The sequence below is a fragment of the Malurus melanocephalus genome, unplaced genomic scaffold, assembly GCF_030028575.1.
Source record: "Malurus melanocephalus ecotype Western Australia unplaced genomic scaffold, MMel_1.1 scaffold_6, whole genome shotgun sequence".
NCBI lineage: Eukaryota > Metazoa > Chordata > Aves > Passeriformes > Maluridae > Malurus > Malurus melanocephalus.
Window position 1 is genome coordinate 2,278,130 of NW_026623238.1, and position 19,839 is coordinate 2,297,968.

Consider the following 19,839-nt stretch of genomic DNA (forward strand, 5'->3'; position numbering starts at 1 on the left):
GAACACTACCTAATTTTTCCTTGAACAATATGCAATAATAAACTCTAAAATAAAAGCAACTCAAGTGTTTGGCCAAAAAAATTGTTTCCCTGCACCATATACCTTCCCTCAAAATATTCCTCTGATATAATATAGTATAATTCCCATCTAGAAGAAAGAAAAGATATACTTCTGAGTGGGTATTATATTCTTTGACTAAAGTAGACCTGTTGCTCTTTTAAAATATGCCTGACTGCTCTTTAATTGGATCATTTAAATCAGTTATCCTTGACTAATATTTTAAATGGTAATTTTAAAAACAGCTTCCAAAACTACATGCAAGTCAAAACTTTTGTAGGCTGAGACACAGACCTTATTACAATGCAAACTAAATGCAGCCTGTATTTGACCATAATCATTCATAACTCCTTGAACATCTGTAAAGCACAAATGTTTAATGACACTGCCTATTMTCACTTTAATAAACAAGGATGCATATCAGAAGAAAGGGACTGCAAGAACAAGTCACCCTACCCTTATGATAGCTTGAAGAATTACTAAGAGAATTTTGGCTCAGTTTTAAGACTTAGAACCTGATCAACTTACTCCATCACCCTAGCCCAAAAGGGGATTTTTGATAACAGGATAGTGAATGGCTAGGCTAGAGCACTTCAGTGTATCTATTTTCTTTCAGTCTTTTGCCTTAGAAGAGATAAATGTCATTTGTTTTCAATCTGATTTCTAAGTTATTACATGGAGAACACACTAATCATTTGAGACCAAAAACTGAAAATTCAAGAAACTCTATTTTATTGAGGACTATCCATTGTGAAGGATATCTTTTATATTGTAATTAAGTTTGTTTTAAAACACAGTTTCTCATAAAGAATTATCACAATGCAAGACATAAATTTGAGTTCCCAGATATGCTATATCTCTTTTCTGATAGCAAAGATTTAGGCCAAACAACTTTTATTTAGAATCATGAGTGTTTTATTATTATTATTATTAGAAAGAGATCAGATTATATTAATCATTTTACTACCAGTTTAACTAACCTAAAGTAAGATATCTCACCACTTAAATGCCTAAGAGTTGTCTTTGATTAAACATAACATGCATGCAGGTTTTAATGTTATGTTTTATTATGCCTTACAAATGCGTATGCAGGATTTTCATTTCAGCAAGTCTGAAAGCCTGTAGCAGTGGTTGCCACCAAAATACCAGCACAGTGAATTGTCCCTGTAAACAGCTGGATCATTAGTTAGCAGAGAAAAATAATAAAAAAAATAGCAATAATTCACCAATGCCTATCGGATAAAAAAGTAAACTTCTTGAGAAACAAACTTCCACCTCGTGAGTCTGTTTATTGCCATCAACAGCTATTTCAGAGCAAGCAACTGAAATCCGATGGCTCCTAAAGTAAAAAAAAAAAAAAAAGCACACTGACAAAGTCTGCTCACCTGCAGCCGAAGCTCGTACCCCCTGCCTTGCCCTGCCTGCCCGGAGCGGTGCGCGGCTCTCCGGAGGGGCCGGGGCCATCCCGGCGGGCCGAGCGCTGCCCGGGGCACAGCAGATGCAGCACCGCTACCCTCAGCATCTCCACCTCGAGCCTGGCCCGGGCTATTCATCAAAAACGGGAGAGGGAGAGGAAAACGCCCAGCGGGGAGAAGACCGGGGCATGCAGAGGGGGCGAGTCGCCTTCCCGGCGGCGATGAGAGCGGGCACCGGCCCCGCCGCGCCCCCGCCCGGAGCCCCCGCCCGGGAAAGCGGCTGCGGGGGACCCGCCCCGGGAGCGGGGCTGAAAATACCGGGAGGAGACAGCCTGCCGCTGCCCGGAGCAGCCCGCGGAGCAAAGCCGGTGGGAAAAAGGCGACGAGAGGAGGGAAAAAAAAAAAAAAAAAAGGAAAAGAAGCAGTCCTGACTCTCCTTCCCCCCTAGCTCTGACCATGCACAACAGCCTACAGCTACAGCTCCTCCGCGGGCGCGGGGCGACAACACGGCATCTTCCAGCGTTACTGCTACAGACACTAATTGCGATACGAGTTTCTATCAGTTCCAGCTGATTTATTAAAATTGTCAAGATACAGACTTTCAGCATAAAAAAAAAAAAAAAAAAAACAGGCTATGATGTTGACAGTGCACAAGTCTGCTTTTGCCATCATTTGCTACAAATATGCAGATGGTCTGTACTTTAGATTATATTGCACAACATGAGAAACTTTTTAAACTATGTGCCTTTTTTCTTTTTTTTTTTTTTTTGCTAAAATCGAGAATCCAGTTTCATACCTTCCATCTGGGGCCCCATCCACATATCACAGCGTATGAGATACATAAAATCCTACTATAGTACAGTACATATACAATCTTTTAAACTAAGATAACAGCTCTGAGGTCTATATCACCATTTTCAATAAATCTTTACCTACAAATATTGAACAAATCTGAACTATAGCTGTACAAAAAAGTGTTTGTTTCTTTTTTTTTTTTAAACCACAAGGCCTTTAGATGCAAGGATTATTTTTTTAAAATTTTAATCCTTTTAAAACCAGGACGTAACGTACCAACAAACTTGCATGCTAAAAACAGAGAAAAACAAAGAAAATAAAAGGGAAGAAGTGCCTGAAAAGTCTTACTGAAAAAACACAGCAAGAATGTTCCCTTTTCACTGTACAAAAATACGCCTGAAAATATATTAATTTTTAAAAAAGACTGAGGTCTGTTATGTATCAAAAATGTTTCAATACCTTTTTGTACTGAGGTCTAGGCTGTCTGGTATTCAATCAAGGAGGTATAAGGGAACAAGTTACAAAAAAAAAAAAGTTGGCAAGTAGAAATCACATTTGTAAAACCATAAACAATTTGATCTGAAAAGTAAACTCTGATCTTAAGTCAGTTCAGTTATTTGTAAGCGTTTGTACAGTCTGCATTTTTTCAAGCTCCCTGCAGCTTTGTTAAGAATCGGATGCATAGAAGACATCAGTTTTCTCCCTCCAAAAAAAGTTGCAATGGTCCCTTTCGGAAAAAAAAAAAAAAAAAATCAGAACAGTTCGTTAAGATCTCTCACGGGAAAAAAAAATTAAAAATCCACAAACCCCCTTGAGTAACAGTTGTGCTGCCAAAAGACTTCTTTGCAGACCATCTTCCAGACTTCAATCAGAGACCGACAAGCTTCAAACAGCGCCTTCTGTATCATTTTTTTCCCCCAGTCCCATTTGCCTTTGCTGTTGTTGTTGTGATCACCAAACGTAATAAAAATTAAAAAACACAAAAATAATAATAATAAAAAAAAAAATCACAACTCCCGGGCTCGGAACTAACTGCGAGATTTTTTTTTTTTAAAGAAAACAAGACTTATTTTTTTAATCATTATCATGATCATCATCATCATCATCGCCGGCGTCGCGCCGCTCCAGCTCCGCCGCTCTCGCCGCCCGCCCTGGCCGCCGCCCCCGCTCAGTACGTGAACACCAGGTCGGAGAAGTTCGCTTCCAGCCAGTCGCCCGCGATCATCTCGCTCAGCTCCGGGGTACAGTAGTCGGGGAATTCGAAGTGGGAGCCGAGGCTGCCCTCGCTGAAGGAGTCCAGGTCCTTGTCCACCAGCGAGAGGGAGAGGTTGCCGGCGGCGGCGCCCGCCCCCAGCTCGGCGGCGGCGTGGCCGTGCTGGGAGAAGTTGAGGCTGAGGTCGAAGAGCAGGTCGTCCGCCTCCTCGCTGCCGGCCGACGAGGTGGAGATGGACCGGGAGGAGGCCGGGGAGAGGCCGGGCGGCTGCTGCGGCGGCGGCGGGCCCTGCTTGGTGATGTTCTTGAAGCTGTAGTAGAGTCTGCTGCCGCCGCCCGCCGCCGCGGCGCCGCCCCGCACCTCCTCGTACAGGCTGGCCCCCTCGGTGGACTCCGCCGAGGAGCTCAAGGTGGGGCTGGCCGGCACTTTGGCCACGTTGTACCGCCGCAGCTGCTGCGGCCCCGGCTCCTCGTCCTCATCCTCCTCCTCCGCCTCCTGCTTGATCCGCAGCTGCAGCTCGTCCTCGTCCTCCTCCTCATCCTCCTCCTCGTCCATGAAGACGCACTTGACCGTCTTGCTGCTCACTTTCAGGGTGCCGAAGACGTACTCGTCTCCGGCGTAGTCCCCGTGATGGGCGGCTTTGGCTCCAGCCTTGGGGGGCGAGGAGCCGGAGGAGGCTTTCAGCTTGCTGCACTTCTTGCTGGAGCTCTTGGCGCTCTTGCTGCCGCCGCTGCTGGCGGGCGCGTTTTTCTCGGGACTTTGGCTGGCGTTGGGCTTTGCCGATGGGTCCATTTTGGGCTTTTTCCTGGGCCGGTACTTGTAGTCGGGGTAATCAGCCATGTGCTTAAGCCGCAGCCTCTCCGCCTCCCGGATGAAAGGGATCTTCTCGCTGTCTTTCAGCATTTTCCACCGCTTGCCCAGGCGCTTGGAGATCTCCGCGTTGTGCATGTCCGGGGAYTGCTCCATGATTTTTCTCCTCTCGATCTTGGACCACACCATGAACGCGTTCATCGGTCTCTTTATGTGCCCCGACGCGGTTTTGCACCAGTCCGGGTCGCTCTCGTCTAAAGCGACGGGGCTGCAAGCCATGAACTCGCCCTCTTCAGTGTCCATCGCTTCCCGGGGCAGGTTGCTCTCCGCCTCCGTACTCTCCGCCTGCTGCACCATGGTGGGCTCTCGCCGAGGCGCCGCTCCCCTCCGAGCCAACAAAGCCGCTCCGCCGCCGCCGCCCCCTCCCAGCGCCGCACCTTGCCCTGCTGCGAGCCGCGGCGAGCTCCCGTCTCCGGCGCTGCGAGGCGGAGCCCGGGGGCCGGGCGGGCGCTGTGGCGGTGCCGCCCGCTCCGAGCCCCGGCGGTGGGGCCGGGCCGGGCCGGGTCGGGCGCGGCTGGGCTGGTGCGCTGGGCGCGCGCTGTGCCCGTGCCCCGGCCTCGCGCCGCCGCCCGCCCTGCCGCGCGCTGCCCGTTCTGCGAAACTCCCGGCTCCGCGCCGCGCGCGTTATCAGCGCCTCATATGGGTGACATCACTGCCGCCGCCGGCCAATGGCAGCGCTCGGCCCCGCCCGCMGCCACGCCCACCCCGCGGCGCGCGGACACACCCCCCGCGCGGGGGGCGGCTGTGGGAGGAGGCGCCGCTGGTGCTGCGGGGCTCCCGGTGCTCCCGGCGCTGCCCGGCTCGGCCCCGCTCCGTCCCGTCCCGTCCGTGCGCCCGGGGGTCTGCAGTGCCCCCGCGGGGCCTTCGCCCGCTGGCCGCCGCCGCCGGGCGCGCAGCGGTGCGGGGCGGCGGCGGCGGCTCCCTCGTGTCCCGCTTCCTCCGGAGGCCGCGGAGCCCCTGGTGGGTTGGGCCGGGCGGCAGGGGGCGCTGGCGCTCCGCGGCGTGTGGCGATGGCTCCTGTGGCGGGACCGCCGGTACCGGAGCCGCCCCGCCGCGGGGTCCGGGCGGCCCTCAGCGGGGCACGGCGTCCCCGGGCTCCGCACATGGCCTCCTTCTCCTCCGCGCCCCTGAGCCCCCGGAGGAGCGCTCCAGGCGCTTCGGCTCCCTGCCCTCCCAGGGCTCGTTTCCCTGTCTGGTCGGCAGAGCCTGGCGCGCTCCCGTTCCCTGCGGATGCCGACGGTGCCTCGGCCGCCCCGGCCTCCTTGTCGGCGGTGCCCGGGGCGGGGGAGGTCCCCCTTGTCCCCCGGGAGGGCCCGGGCTGTCCGCAGGAGGGACGTGAGAATCGTCGCACCCACCTGGAGGCATTTACCGTGTCGTGTAGGCGGAGGATAAGGGTGCCTTCTCCAAAGTACAGGGTGAAAATATGCAGAAAGCATCAAACGGTGCTGCTTTTCTGTTTGTTTTCCCGGAAGCACCCAGTTATTCAGGACGCTGTAGYGGATCCACCTTTTCGGATAATTCCATGTTTGTGTTTATCGCAGAACGTCGGAAATCTAAAGGTGACAATGTGCTATGCATCTGTGGTCATTTTAATTGCAAAATGTATGCTGAAAATGAATTCACATACTGTTTTGGGGGTTCATTTGTGCTCTTCCAGCTACCRTTCACAGTTATTAGAAAAAGAAAAGTTGAATAAATTCTGGGATGGTTGCTAGCTGGATACAGACTTAATAGCAGTGAGAAGAATGAACCCTGGCACAGCCACCCCTCTGCCAGAGCACATCCTATGAAGTGGTGCTAATAGGGCACCAGGTCTCCTGGTACATCRTCCTCTCATTATCCCAGTGGTTCATTTTCCTCAGACTAAGCAAAATTACTGTGTTTGGATGATGTGACTATGATATCATAGGGCTGCCGAGTGGCTAGTGCTGTTACAGAAATGAAAACAAAAAAAAAGCCCAAGAAACCTCCAGAAAAGTCACACATTTCTTTTAGCGGTATGGGTAGGTTAGGGTTACCAGGTCTCAGCTGCACTTGTCAGGAGTCAGGTGGACTTTGAAGAATACATTTAAGGCAGATACATAGTGTTATGTTACTTTCTTTGCCCGACCCCAGCTGGGTGTGCAGARTAGAGGGAAGGAAAAGGGCATAGCRGAACGTTCGRTTACTTCATTGTGAAGATGGATTTTGAAAAAAATACCACTCCTGCCACTCCATGACTGCCCCCAGAAGTGATTTCTGCTCTGAGGCTTRTTGCCACCTCTCTCTCTCCCTGYGACTGCACTGCATGGTAGTCTAGTTCCATAATAATGCCTATCCTTTAAGACACAGGAGATAAAATGGAAAATTTGACTGTCAGGTTTCTCAACCTGTCATAAAAATGTTAAAAGTTAGAGAAACCATATGAGGAGAGGGTGCAGTACCTCTGGGAGGGAGTGCCTGAGTTCCTGTCGCAGCTGTGGTCAGCTGTGGTCTGTYCGGGAAGGGCAGGGCAGGACAGGGCATTCCTTCCAAGAGGACTGTGAGCTTGGCACTTCCCGTTCCATCCTGCTGAGGATTCGCTCAGATTGAGCACTGCAGAGCCGTCTGTGTCACCAGGGTTTCGTGAAGGGTGAGGGCATGTTTMTTGTAATGATGATGTGGTCAGGAGTCTCGGAGTACGTAGGTGCCTGACAGCCTCCAGGGAAGGCAGCTTCGATGCTGCTGGGACCCGTAGTAGGATGATAGCACAATACCTATGTCTCACCCAACCCTATTTCATAGTATTTTTCTGTAAGTGCCAGTRTTCAGATACCTAACGACAGATTCTGTGTTTTTCCATGCATTTTGAATCCTGTTAGAAATAATGGTGTAATTTTGCAAAATGAAAAGTGTCAAAATGTTTTAATTTGTTGTTGGCATTTATGGGAGATTTCATTATGTCATATAATTGCATAAAATTCTAGCTGATGAAACGAAAATCATCTTTATTTCCTGTGAAATGAATCAAAACAATGAATTTTCACAGTGTACTGTTTTTGTTTTTTTTTTTTAATAATTTTACAAAACCATGAACTGTTTTGGAAAATCTACATTCAATTGTAATGGAGCCATATAATCAATATTGATAAGACTGGGACTCCATACACCAGGGTGACAGAACCTGGCATTTAACACATTAGGATCAGGAGAGATAATTTTTAATAGAGCTTTGTGTAATTTGAAGCCACTGTCATTACACCAGACTTCGGGGATATTTCCACTCCTTCATGTGTGTCCCTGTGAAGATGTATTAATACTATGAACATCACACAAATTTGATAAATCCCATTTTTCTATTTTTGTGCTCATATCTCATTTTCTGAGTGTTGGCAGCATTTCAATTTTTCCTCAAAAGTAATCTCTTAAATATAAACAGCATTACTGTTTTCTCATGCTTGTTAATGTTATRTATTGGTTGGTTTTTGTTGTGTTTTAAGGGTAGTACTAGGAAGATAATGAAGCTGAAAACAGACTGATAAATAATAGCCACATTCTATAAAACAAAAAGAAAAAAAATGAGGATTTTAGAAATCTGATTAAAACATGTACATGAATAAGTATCTATAACTGCTAAATAATTTTATGTTCTAAATGCATTTCAGTAATTGTATGCATGCATGTATATTCCTATTAGRGTGCAGCAGTTAGAGCTAACAGCCCCCTACTCATTCTTTTGAAATTCAAATGAATAATCATCTTTCCATTATCTAGGTCAGTAGGAGGCTGGGCTACCCCAGAAAGTGGGGAAAAAACAGGTAAAACAGGATTCGCTAGAGAGCTTAATGCTTGTCTCCTTGGATGGTGTCTGTTTTTGTGGGTCTGCACCTACACTGGGTTTCCCAGTACCCTAGCTGAGGGGATGTGYTATTCTGAGTGCTGTGCAGCATGAGAATGGCAGTGAGAGCACTGAGGTTTCTGGGGCAAGAGGCTGGTGAGTGCCTCCCAAAGGCCTGAAACCAGCAGGAAATGCTTCCTGCAGGGATATTTGCACTTTGTAGGGAGCCCAGAGTGCCTACATCTACCCCATCAGTGCTTAGGAAGGAGATGTGATGCACGTTGTCAAGTGTAATTTTAAAATCATGATCACCAAACAGGAATTAAACATGGGCAAAAAGAAGTTTGTTGTCCAAGGAATAATGTTTTAGAAAAAGTGGAGGATATTCCCTCTCCTTACAGTGCCTGCTCTCTTCGTTAAATTTTAGTAAACTGAAAGCCAAGATTTTACTTTACTAACTCCGACGATAAATAGTACTATGCGTACAGTGTTCTTTTGGCTATTTATTTCYTGCTTGCTCTGAATTGTGCTGCAGATTTTTGCCTGGAGAGCCCAAAATGACTTTGCCTGGGGGACGTGTGGGAAAACTGGAGTTACGCACCTTCTGCAAGGTGTGGGAAGTGGTTTCAGTCACAAGCTGTGGATTCAAAATGGAAGAAGAAAGAATTACAGTGTCAAGAGAGTTTTGTCTCAAACAGAAAATATAGGATGAAYTCTGAACAGAAGGGTCACACCCAAGGTTAGTTCACAGACACATTTCTTAGAGATCTTCTCTGGAATAAACATAAATTCCTTTAGTCTTGCATTCATGAGGAGAAAAGTAAGCTGTGGTCTTACTTCATGTTAGCTAACGCAGGGTAAAATAGTGAAAAGGCACACAGGCTGTGCTTTTTAAGGTTGGGTAAATCTTCCCTTCCTTAATGTTTTTATCTTAAGCTGTTCATTCACATGAAAAAGCSAACTTCCCCGTTGTTGCTAGGAAAATGACATCCTCTCCTCTCTTTTCAGCATGGTGTCCATGCTTTTGGATTGCCTAAGGCTGACTTACACCATCTTTGTGCTGAAAATAAAAGTATATAGGTGCCCATAGCTGACAAGTGTAACAACTGAATTTCAGATAAAGGGATGGACTTATTTAACTGAAAAAGAGTAACCATTTGAGAGGATAAACTACTTTAATCAAAATCTAAAAAACCCTCAATTCACATTCAGCATGAAACTRAATGCAGACAAAGGTTTGCTCCTGGCCACACAACAAAGCTGTGGCAGAAGTACTGATTTTGAACTGCTTGCTGCCTGTGGGTAGCCCTAGAAATATTTCTAGTAATGTGAAACAAGCATGTGATCTGTCGGCTTGGACCTCAACACCCCAATAGATGCAGGGGGAAAGTGTCATGCATTAGCCCTTTATTAGCTCACAGTGCAACCCCCTCTGTACTCTCTTTCCAAGATCTTCCGTGGTTCCTCCACAAATGCTCCTTCTACTGGCACCCAAGCATCTCCTTTTAAGCAGCTTCCTCCTGGATTCTTCATCCCAGCTGGAGAGCATTAAGCTCTCACAAATGCTTCTCAGCTGGCATCCAAACGTCTCCTTTTACAACAGCTGAGCTCTTTTACCTTTTTCTAATGGGTTRCAAATCTCTRTTTCTTGTTGTAAAATGTCACACACAGAAGTTGCTGATCCATACCATTCAAGGCCACAATGAGAGGCTGCCCATGGGCTCTCGCTGGTTTCCCACAGTGATCGGCAGAGACATCTAGAGACAAAGTGACTGTGTCTATCTGTTGAAACAATCCAGGACACAAAGCTGGAGCAGAAAGTAACCCTATTCTTGCAGCTATGTCATGTGTCCAAGTCTGCTATCCTGCAGGGTGTTTTTGCTCCAACACCCTCCCCTRAGGCATTGTTGGATGACAGTGCTAACTCTCTGGGACAATATGGATGGACTATTTCCTCTCATACTGATCTTACACAACAAGATGTTTTAAGACACCAAGATGCATCACTTATGGATTTTTGATAGTATCCTGATTGCAAAGTGCATCTTATTTTAAAAAAGAAGTTCCATATATGTTATTTTGAGCAACATGTACATTCAAAACTATTTTATGCTCTAAGAGACAGCATAAAAATAGTGCTGGGATATTCCAAATACATTGCKCCTCTCTCCGATTTTTGTTTTGCAAGACAAAACACTTTTCTTACTAGTTGTGGGATTAAAATTCAGCTCTGTGAGTCAGGCAGGGCCCCTTCCATCCCACAGCTCCCGGTAGTTTTGTTTGGGAGATAATTTCCTCAGCCACTTGTGTGTAACCCTATTGATTTGAACGTCTGCCCCCAGCAACACCTGTGCAAATTCACGGATGGCACTGGGATTGCACAGATGCCATGGAGGGCATATTCTGGCATACAGGACATTTATTACTGGTGGTGATGCATGAGATGGAAGGGMTCCAGGACTCAGGCTGAGTTTGTGCAGCTGGCAGTTAGAAATTTACTTGCAAACTGAGCTCATTGGGTAGAAAAATCAGTGTGATAATGAATCCAGAGCCCCCCRTGCCATTTTTACCAAATCACTTTAGGGCAGAAGAACAATTTAGAAGAGATGTGTCTCTTATTAAAAGTGTCTGAAAATCATAACTGAAAAAACTTGGAGGGAATCCCATAAGAGATTATATTGCAGATATTTGATATCAGAACTTACRGTTCCTAGGCTTGTTTAAATGAAAATGTTTACTTGTTTCTGCTGAAAAATTGATGCAAGTAAATTCAATGTGTGAATTTTAAACAATTTTATCTTARTTATTCAGCAGCCAGTTACATGAAATTAAATGGAAACCACTTATTTTTATCATGTTTTGTTTTGACTGATGTGAGATCTTCCACAAAAATCAAAACAATTCAAAGTGACAGAGTTTATTCATAATGTTATACATTCCTGTTGTTGGCCTATAGACATTGAAATCCACAGTGTTTTAACAGGTCTCTAAGGAAAAAGTGTTGTACCCTGAACCAATTATAGACCCTTTCTGGTTAAATTGCAGAGCCAGTTTCCTTAATATGGGTAATTTGATGTTGTAAAGTATTTGTCAGTACCCTAGGGTAGGCTCTTAGGGTACRTAGGTTTCACTGTGTAATATTTCACACTTGTGTGCCAGTTAACCTGCTTAGTTGCAGACTATTTACAACTCATATAGGATTTATTACATTACCCTCTTAATTTATGCAATATGCTTAAAGCTTCCCTTCATGAAGTCTAGAATGATAATCATACTTATTACAYTGGATTTGCTTACTGTTTTGGGTGGGAGAGGGGAAGGAAGCCTTTCCATCAAGCTCTTTAGAATGTGGAAATTTAGCAAGGACGTTGCAAAAATGCATAACAGAATGTAGGTATTAGGGATCACACCAATATACCCATTAGAGATATAAAGCATGTGCACAGTTGAATAGACACAGACACAGAGATTTATCATTTACCTTTTCCRTCCTCCTAAAGAGCAGTGGAGGGCTGCAGCTGGCCTGGCCCTCACTGAAAGCCAAATAACATTGGAACCTGTAAAATGGACACAGGGTGTTTTYGCTGGCTCTGCTATCATGAAGGAGATGGCAACATGGCCTGCAGGAAAGACACTTAATAAGTCTGATGTTCCACATTCTCACTGTATTGGGTTCTGCTGATCGCTGCCCTTTAGATACACCTTTACAGATAAAATGAAAAGCCACTCTGAGGTGTATGCCTGAAAGACTCTAAATTTACAGAACTCACACAGTGAGCAGRATTCTTGAAAAATCTGCAGGGGTTTTGCTTAGAAGGGCCTTGCCCTAAATGCCACCTAASTCCCATGCCATTTCCTAATCAGAAAATTGAATATACCCGAGGGCATTGCCATGATGTGACCTATCCTCTCAGATTAGCATGGATCCCCCAGCAGGGACCAGTTCAGAGGTTTCTCTGAGCCGTGCTTTTCCAGGTGTGAGCAGTGTCAGCCCCGTGTGTGCTGGCTGTGTGTGCTGGCTGCACAAGGGAACCTCYTTCCCGTGGGGCTGTGAAGGTTCACAGCGCAGGCGGGAGCCCCTTGGAACATCGGGTCAGCACATCCTCCAGGTGCCCTGACTGGATTCCCATCTGAGCTGCTTCTGCCTGGCTGTGGCAGAGCTCACGTTAGAGAAGCTGGATTGTAAGCTTTTTGGACTGCCCTGGTTTCTCCCTCCGGACTCTTCTTGCTGGTAATCCTGAGTTTGGGCTGGTGCTTGCAAAATCCAAGTGAGAGAAGTGCAACAGCTATACAGTGGAAATGGAAATTAGAGCTTAATTTCTGAACAAAGAAGCAAACCACATAATATTCCTATTGGTTGTATATATTTAGAGAGAAAAAAGGTTATATGAAGTTCTTTATAAATCTCTTTATGCCCTTGTTTTGTTATGTCCATGTAAATCTTTCTATTACCATTGTTTAGAAWAGAAATAAATTTAACAAATGTTTCATTGCCTATTTTTTTTCCAAATGGAAAACAAACAAACAAWCCTCCTAGTTATAAATAATATCAGCAGTCARAAGAAATTGTACAGTAGCTAAACAATGAAGGCACATAGAAATGCTGTTTATTTTATTTCTACACAAAGCCCCACTGAATTCACAGGAATGAATTAAATATGCTGAGTGTAACTCTGGGCAAGTAGCACTTCAGTTAATACTGGGTTTAATTTTCTRTTTTTATTAATTTGTTTTAAATTTGGTTAACAACCTGCAAGAAATGTATATGCATATAAAAGCACATTACTAATTACTGTGAAAATCACCTTGTTTCTTTCAGTACCTAAAAGAATATTACTAAATATTCACCAAAACCAGGTAACTGAAAAAATCCAAGTGTGCCATTTCCCCTAACAGCCTTTGCTTGGTAGTAAAAATGAGAAACATTTACTTATTCTGTCTACTATTTCTTATTTATGCATATGCTGGGAGATTTGAGGTGCATGCAAAACCCTGGCTGTACCGGTCAAGTAAGGATGGAGAACAAACTAATTTGGGGAAGATTGTTCACCTTAAACCAAAAGCCCAAACCCGCCCATCCTTCTCCCTCCTCCTTCCCTTAGGTTGCAAACTGTGCGCTGTTAATATTAACAGCACCAAGATATTCAATAACATTGGAAGCTTGAAGGTTTCCTGGTGCTTTATTACACAATGATGAAAATATCATAATGCCTCTAACTTCATCAAATCAGGCATTTCATTACAGCATCCTACAACTATAAAAAAACTGATTGTCTTGTGTCAGCATGGCCCGAATCCACTTCTTGCATACAAGACATGATTACTAATGATCTTTGTATGTCAGATGAGACTTGATGTAATTTTTTCAGTTTTGCTGTACTAGGAATTGTTAAGACAGAGCAGCAAATAGAAAGARTTGATTACAGGTTATCATATAGTTTGTTTGACAAAGTGTTCAGTCAATAATAAACCAGAAATTAATTATTAATTGTACTTGCTATTTGCACAGCAATGTGACAATGTGAAGTCTGAAGAAAGAAATTATCATCAGCAGTTTATAGAAAGGAATTGCAGTTTTGGGRTTCTGCCTGCACCTTCAGTACTGGTCAGAAAAGGATGGTAGGGAGAGSTAGAAACCTCTTTCTGATTTCTGTTTTACCTGGAAGAGCCTATGTGACCCAGGGGAATATCTGTGCTGCCAGCTAAGCAGTGTGTAGAGACGACCATTTATTAAGCACAGACTTGCCCCAAGTCCTGAGCACATTCCCAAACCCTTCATTCAGGTACAAACAGGCTGTTATTTGCCACACCTTGCAGGGTAAATTCATGGTAAAGAATCATATCTCTTGTGAATAASATTAACAGAGGTCTGTTCAACCCCTTCTGCATACCTTGCATCTCCTTTCTCCTTCACTTCCCAAACTTCAAGGGAAGAAAGCGAGCTAGCTACACACAGATTTAGAGAGCTCTCCAAGCACTTCATTTGGCAATTTACAGATAAACAAACCAAAGCAGGAAAGGAAGGTCTGAGCTAGTGCTAAGATAATTTATCTGAGGCTACACAATGGGCCTGGCAGGACAGGAATAGCCCTGGAATTCTCCCTATTACAGTCCTGTGGACTCTTCACTTCAGTCCTGAGAGTAAATGAATAAGYACACTAAGGAGTCACGTTTGAAAAGACAGCTTGTACCATTCAATTGCTCCCATCTGGGGACAGGGTAAAGACCAAAACTGGAGCCAACCCAAACAGTGAGATATGTGAAAAGGAAGCATGGGGTTTTTCTGTACATGAACCGTTTTCTCTTAACATAGATAATTATTTGGGAGAACATCTACTTCTATTCTCCAGCAGAAAAAAAAAACAAAACCCAAAACAAAACCCCAACAAAACTGTCACTCTGTTCCATTTCTGTGTTATTCTGGCAATGTATTTTAGTGACTGTATGCATTTCTGATTATTCACAATTGCTTCACAGAGAGATTGAATTTACATTTTATCTAGACACCAGTCTTACCCAGAGAGATATTTTTCATTTCAATGCTAGATTGAAAATCCATTATTTGKTGTTCACTGTATGCAGGTTTTTATTTCCAGCAAGATTGCTGTGGCAGAAGAAATATAGACAAACTCAATGGCTTCACTAAGCATAAGTTTTCTTGCCCTTTCCCTGGGCACTGAGCTTGGAAAATGTGGGCTTAATTCTGGTTTCCTTTTGGAAAACAGTTTAGCATCCTCACCTCCTACTTGGAAYCCATCTCTCTCCCACCTGGGACCTTCTGGCTTTCAAAATGGCAAAYATTGTTTCCCTCAAGAAACAAAATAATTTCGAATTTAAATCTAGGATTCTGAATCAACTCGAAGTGTGGGTCCTGAAGATCCTACTCCATGTAATCTCAGTGATGGGAGCTTCTTTACCAATATTGATCCTTATTAGCTTCTTCAACTAATGCTCAAGGGTTAAAGTTGTTTCAAATACATTTTCTTCTGGTAAAAACGTTCAGCATTAGTCAGTTTTGGTGGGAAAACCATGAGGGAAAACCAGTTCTGACTACACTCTTAAGCCATCAAGTCCAAATCAGGTAGTCACCATTCCACTATTTCTTTCAGGAACCCAAAAYATTTATTTATCCATGACCTGGTGCCTCTGTCTGGCACTCTGCCTAGCACAGAGGTGCTTTGGTCCTGATGAAGGGTCCTTTGTTGTTCCCAAAGTGCCAATACTTGTAGTMACTGTGAACTTTGAAAGACTACCCAGACAAAACTGGAACTGCTGGTTGATATGCTGCTCATGAAGAATAGTATAAAAGCTCCTGATTTAGGAATGTTGCATGAGAGCATGGATATTTCAATTTGAAAGTAAGTGACATRACTTTCTGTCAACTGTTCTATTTGAAGCAAACTTCTAAATTAAATAAACAATAAATGGGAATTTTATATTCATTGAGATTTTCTCATTTGTAATGGTAATTTCTCACTGCTGTTGAAAGCAATGCATTTGCAGTAACAGTGTGATTTTGGGAAAATCACTATTTCTGAATTTTGCTTTGAGGAGAAATTGTCAATCATTTGTGTTGCACAGCAATATTAATTGGTGGTCAATTGTACAGCAATTCAGCCAATTTTGGAGACCAGCTTGTGTTGCTATTAGGCATCTTAGTGCTGAACTAAGGAGTGAGAGAGGAATCAGGAGCTGATGCAACTGGCAGAGTGTGAGGAGAAAAGGTGCAATGTGGAAAGAAGGAGGGAAATGTAGAGGTCAAAATGCAGAAATAGAAGTGTCATAGTTTATTGAAAAATATAAAAATTGTATAGCAAGGCACTGAGCAGGTAAATCACATTGGTACCCTCTGCTGTATRTAGATTGTTCTTTCTGATCATTGTGGCAGTTTTCCTGTTAACAGTGGCAGRATGACCGCTGTAGATTTCAGGGAATGTGAGAAGCACAGAGAGCTGGTCCATATGTAATTCCCAGGGGAATGCAGTCGTTTCTTCACATTGGGTTTGACACTTAAAAGCTGGAAACTAGAGGAGGAGAAAAACTGCAGCACAGCAATAGATTTGAGCTGCCACAAGCTGGTCCCATCCTGCCTCTCCTCCTTGTAGAAAAGGTTTCTTAACAGCAATGCAAAAAGATTGTTCAAAATGTGTAAAACTCGTGGAGAGTCTGAACCTCAGTTACTTGGTCCCTGTGGAAGGCACAGGCATTGTGCAGTGCTTCACAGCATTTCACTGCAAGATTGTCTTCAGCTTAATCTGGCAGTGAAATGCTTAAGCAAATAGTTACRAGAAAATGAGTTCTTAGGGCAGCTCCGGTGTCACCCACATGTACAAGATAAGGTTAGCAATTGCTTTTCTCTTTTAAGTGAAGATATTCTGCTGCTCAAGTATGAAATTAAATTTTGACTGCTTCAGCACAGGTCATAATTACGTATATTTACAAGAAGACAATGCACTGTTTTGAAACACATTTCTTCCTAGTGGTTATTTTTTCACTCACTGTCAAAAAAAAAAAAAAAAAAAAAAAAAAAAAAAAAAAACAAAAAAAAAAAAAAAAAAAGATCCATTTTATACTTCCAGTCCTTCTGCTTTTCCTGGTTGAGGGCACTTGCTGACAAGGAATGAAATATATCACTCTCTCTTTCCAGAAATGCCTCCCTGCCCCCACTTCTTTTTTCTCTTGACAACAACAGCACAGAAGAGTGCAGTCTTAAAACAAAATTTTCTACAGTGTGTCATGTTGCTGCTGAAATTTAATGATATTCAGGGCTAGGAGAAAAGARCAGCTGCCCTCCAGGTGGTGTTCCATAAATGCTCCCCAGAACCCAGCAGGAAGCTGTATAAGTTCAATTCAGTGAAGCAAATTCAATCATTTGCCCTTTTGTAAATGGAGCATAAGCAGAGAAAAAAAATTCTTTGAAGGATCCTAGCACAACAACTACACATACCTAAAAACTTAGAAACACTTTTTTTTTGCTGGCATCACTGAATTTCAGATAAGCTTAGTATGAATTTACCTCTCCAGCAACAATTTCACTTTGCAGCACTGTGGAAAAGGCATAAGGAATTCCCATAAATATCCAATATTTGTTTCACTCACAATTCAGAAATTAATGGTGAACAAGATGTTATACAGTTAAGGAGTTGTCTTAATAATGCTTTTTTAACAAACATTACACAGCTTTTCCAAGGAATTAACTTTTTGTGGCAAACTTAATTAATGCAGCATTGTTTGATTAAGTATGAAGATTGTTGTGGATTTTCAGTTCAGATTATTATTATTTCATTATAGGTTCTACCTTCAAATTAGAACTACAGTAGTAAATTTTTGAAGTCACAGTTCCTTTTAATGCTAATTATTGTGTCAGTGCCTAAGAGTTGCAATTAACCAATACAGCCGCAATCCCAATTTATTAATACAATAATAGATGGCTTTATTAATGCAATATTCAAAATTATGTGCAACCATTTTGTTACTGCAGTCTTCCTGGTCTATTTACTAGACATAAGTGAATGACAGTGTTTTTACCCCAAAATATTTTTGCATGTTTGAACTTCACCTTGTAAACACCATGAAAGTGAATGTTTTTCCTCTAATATGCTGAACATTTGGCCTGACCTGCTTTTTATCTGAAATAGGTAGGAAATATATTAGAAAGCTAAAAAAGATGTTTTCAGTCCTCATGCAATTAGATAACTAAAAATAATTAACACTTGGATTTGAAAATAGTGATTTGACAGAGGATTAATACATTATCTCTAGTGACACTTTTGAGGGAAAAAATTACAGAGCTAAAACCCTGTGTACTGGAAATCTTTGAATTTCCCTGTGCATTTTCTGCTGGTAATGTTTTAGAAAGGATTTAATATTCTTTGAATGTATATATGGAGAGGAAGCAGCTGATTCACCTGATATCAAACTAATGATCCACTTTGATGAGTGCTTTTAGGAAGGAAGAAGGTCTGGTTGCATATCATGAAGGGCTGTTCAAGATCTCAGAATCTGGTTTTGGTATTTTTGAGTGGCACTGCATTAAGATGGCAAACCACAAAATCTCTAGTCAAGTTCTTGAAACTGTGTTTTTTAATGGACTATTATGCTGTCACAAACCTACTTTTATAAGGTGCCTGAGTATGAATTTATRCAACAATAAAATTTCTAAAGAAGCCATAAATGTCTAAGGGATAAATATGACTGTTATCACAAAAAAGTATGCATACTGTTACCACAAAAAAAGTATGCGTAGTAGAGTATGTATTTAACCAACATGCTCACTTGTCTTTACCAAATCAATAGTCATCTATTTTCATGGCCTTTTTCTCTTGCTGCACTCTTTTGCAATAGCATTAAATGTGCCAGCCCAGTGACYAAATTCAGTCTATCACAGGGTCCATGCAGATTGCCAACACACTTGGAGCTCCAGGTCTCACTCAGGCTCAGGCTCCTCCAGCGTCCCCAGAGACACCAGTCCAACAAAGGCAGGAGGATGAGGTGTCTGGTTCAGACTGAGCTTCCCATTATCACCATTTCAAGCCAAGCACTTTGGTAATCCACAAATTCCCATTTGTCTTGAGTCACAAGATGGTACAAGATGATTGCATCGTCTGGCACACTGGCACTGGCTCTTTTGCTGTATTGCAGTAATGTTCATCTGTGGTTGTAGTAATGTTGCTCCACTTAATGGAAAGGGAGTTATGATAATTAGTCTGCATTTCTTAATTTTCTTTTATTTCCTCAGCTTGTTTCCTGTTTGCATGTTGAGTACCTGTGAGCATACACTTTTGTGGGTTTTTTTAGGAATTCCCTGTTGCAAAGCACATAGAAAACTGCCAAACAGTGAGACTGTTATCCAGCCTAAAATTGCTTCTGTAGATTCTGGACCATAGGGTTTCCCTTATCTCTGATATCAGGAAAGAGCCTCGTTTCTCAAAATAATATTTCTGRTGTTGTCATAGAAATCACAAGTTTTGTAAATTAAATGGAAAATATTTCTCCAATTAGCTGAGAGCACTGAGAGAAACTGTTAGAGCATTAAAGCTATGAACTAATAACTTTGATACAAAATTCATGATCATTGGACCAAACACTCTTCTCTTGCAAGTTGTCTTCTTAGAAGATGAACAGCACTTACAAGGAGCAGGAATAAATATTTGATAGGATCTGTACCTTTTTGCTTATGAAATTGAAGCTATCAAAACCCCCACTAAAAAAAATAAAGCTGCAGCTTATGGTCTACTCCCCAAAATTTTCCATCTTTATTACATCAAACTCATAGAGATATGTCCAATTTGAGCCTTTTCCTAGTTGGAAGTGGAAGAAGATWGAACTGTTTAAATCATAAGCAAGGTAGTCTGAATACAAGGATGTGAGCTGTGGCTCTGTCTGTTGAGCAGCAATAATTTCTGCAGAACTGTTGCTAATTTAAACAGTCTCTCAGGACAATACAGTGATTTGAATGTTTTGAGGATAATTTTTTGTGTGTTATCTGGGAAAACATGCTCAAAACAGGGATAGACCCTGCTAGAKGCATAGGAAAGTGGCTGTCTTTTGCAAGTATCTTTCAGTGTTTTAAAAACTAAGCATGGGAAGTGGAATTATCAAGCAATATTACATTCTGAACCAAATATTGGGTAAATGCTAGCTTTTGAGGACTTTGTGTTTGAGCCAGGAAACATTTAACTTTTTTTTTTTTT

General features: G+C 43.0%; 1 protein-coding gene across 1 annotated transcript; it reads right to left on the bottom strand.

Moving 5' to 3' along the window:
* Positions 1-1,902: 1,902 nt before the first annotated feature.
* On the bottom strand, positions 1,903-4,759 carry SOX11 (SRY-box transcription factor 11). Its single transcript, XM_057371706.1, has one exon. It carries the CDS (start codon positions 4,645-4,647, stop codon positions 3,436-3,438), a length of 1,212 nt encoding a protein of 403 aa, XP_057227689.1. The 5' UTR covers positions 4,648-4,759; the 3' UTR covers positions 1,903-3,435.
* Positions 4,760-19,839: the final 15,080 nt, after the last annotated feature.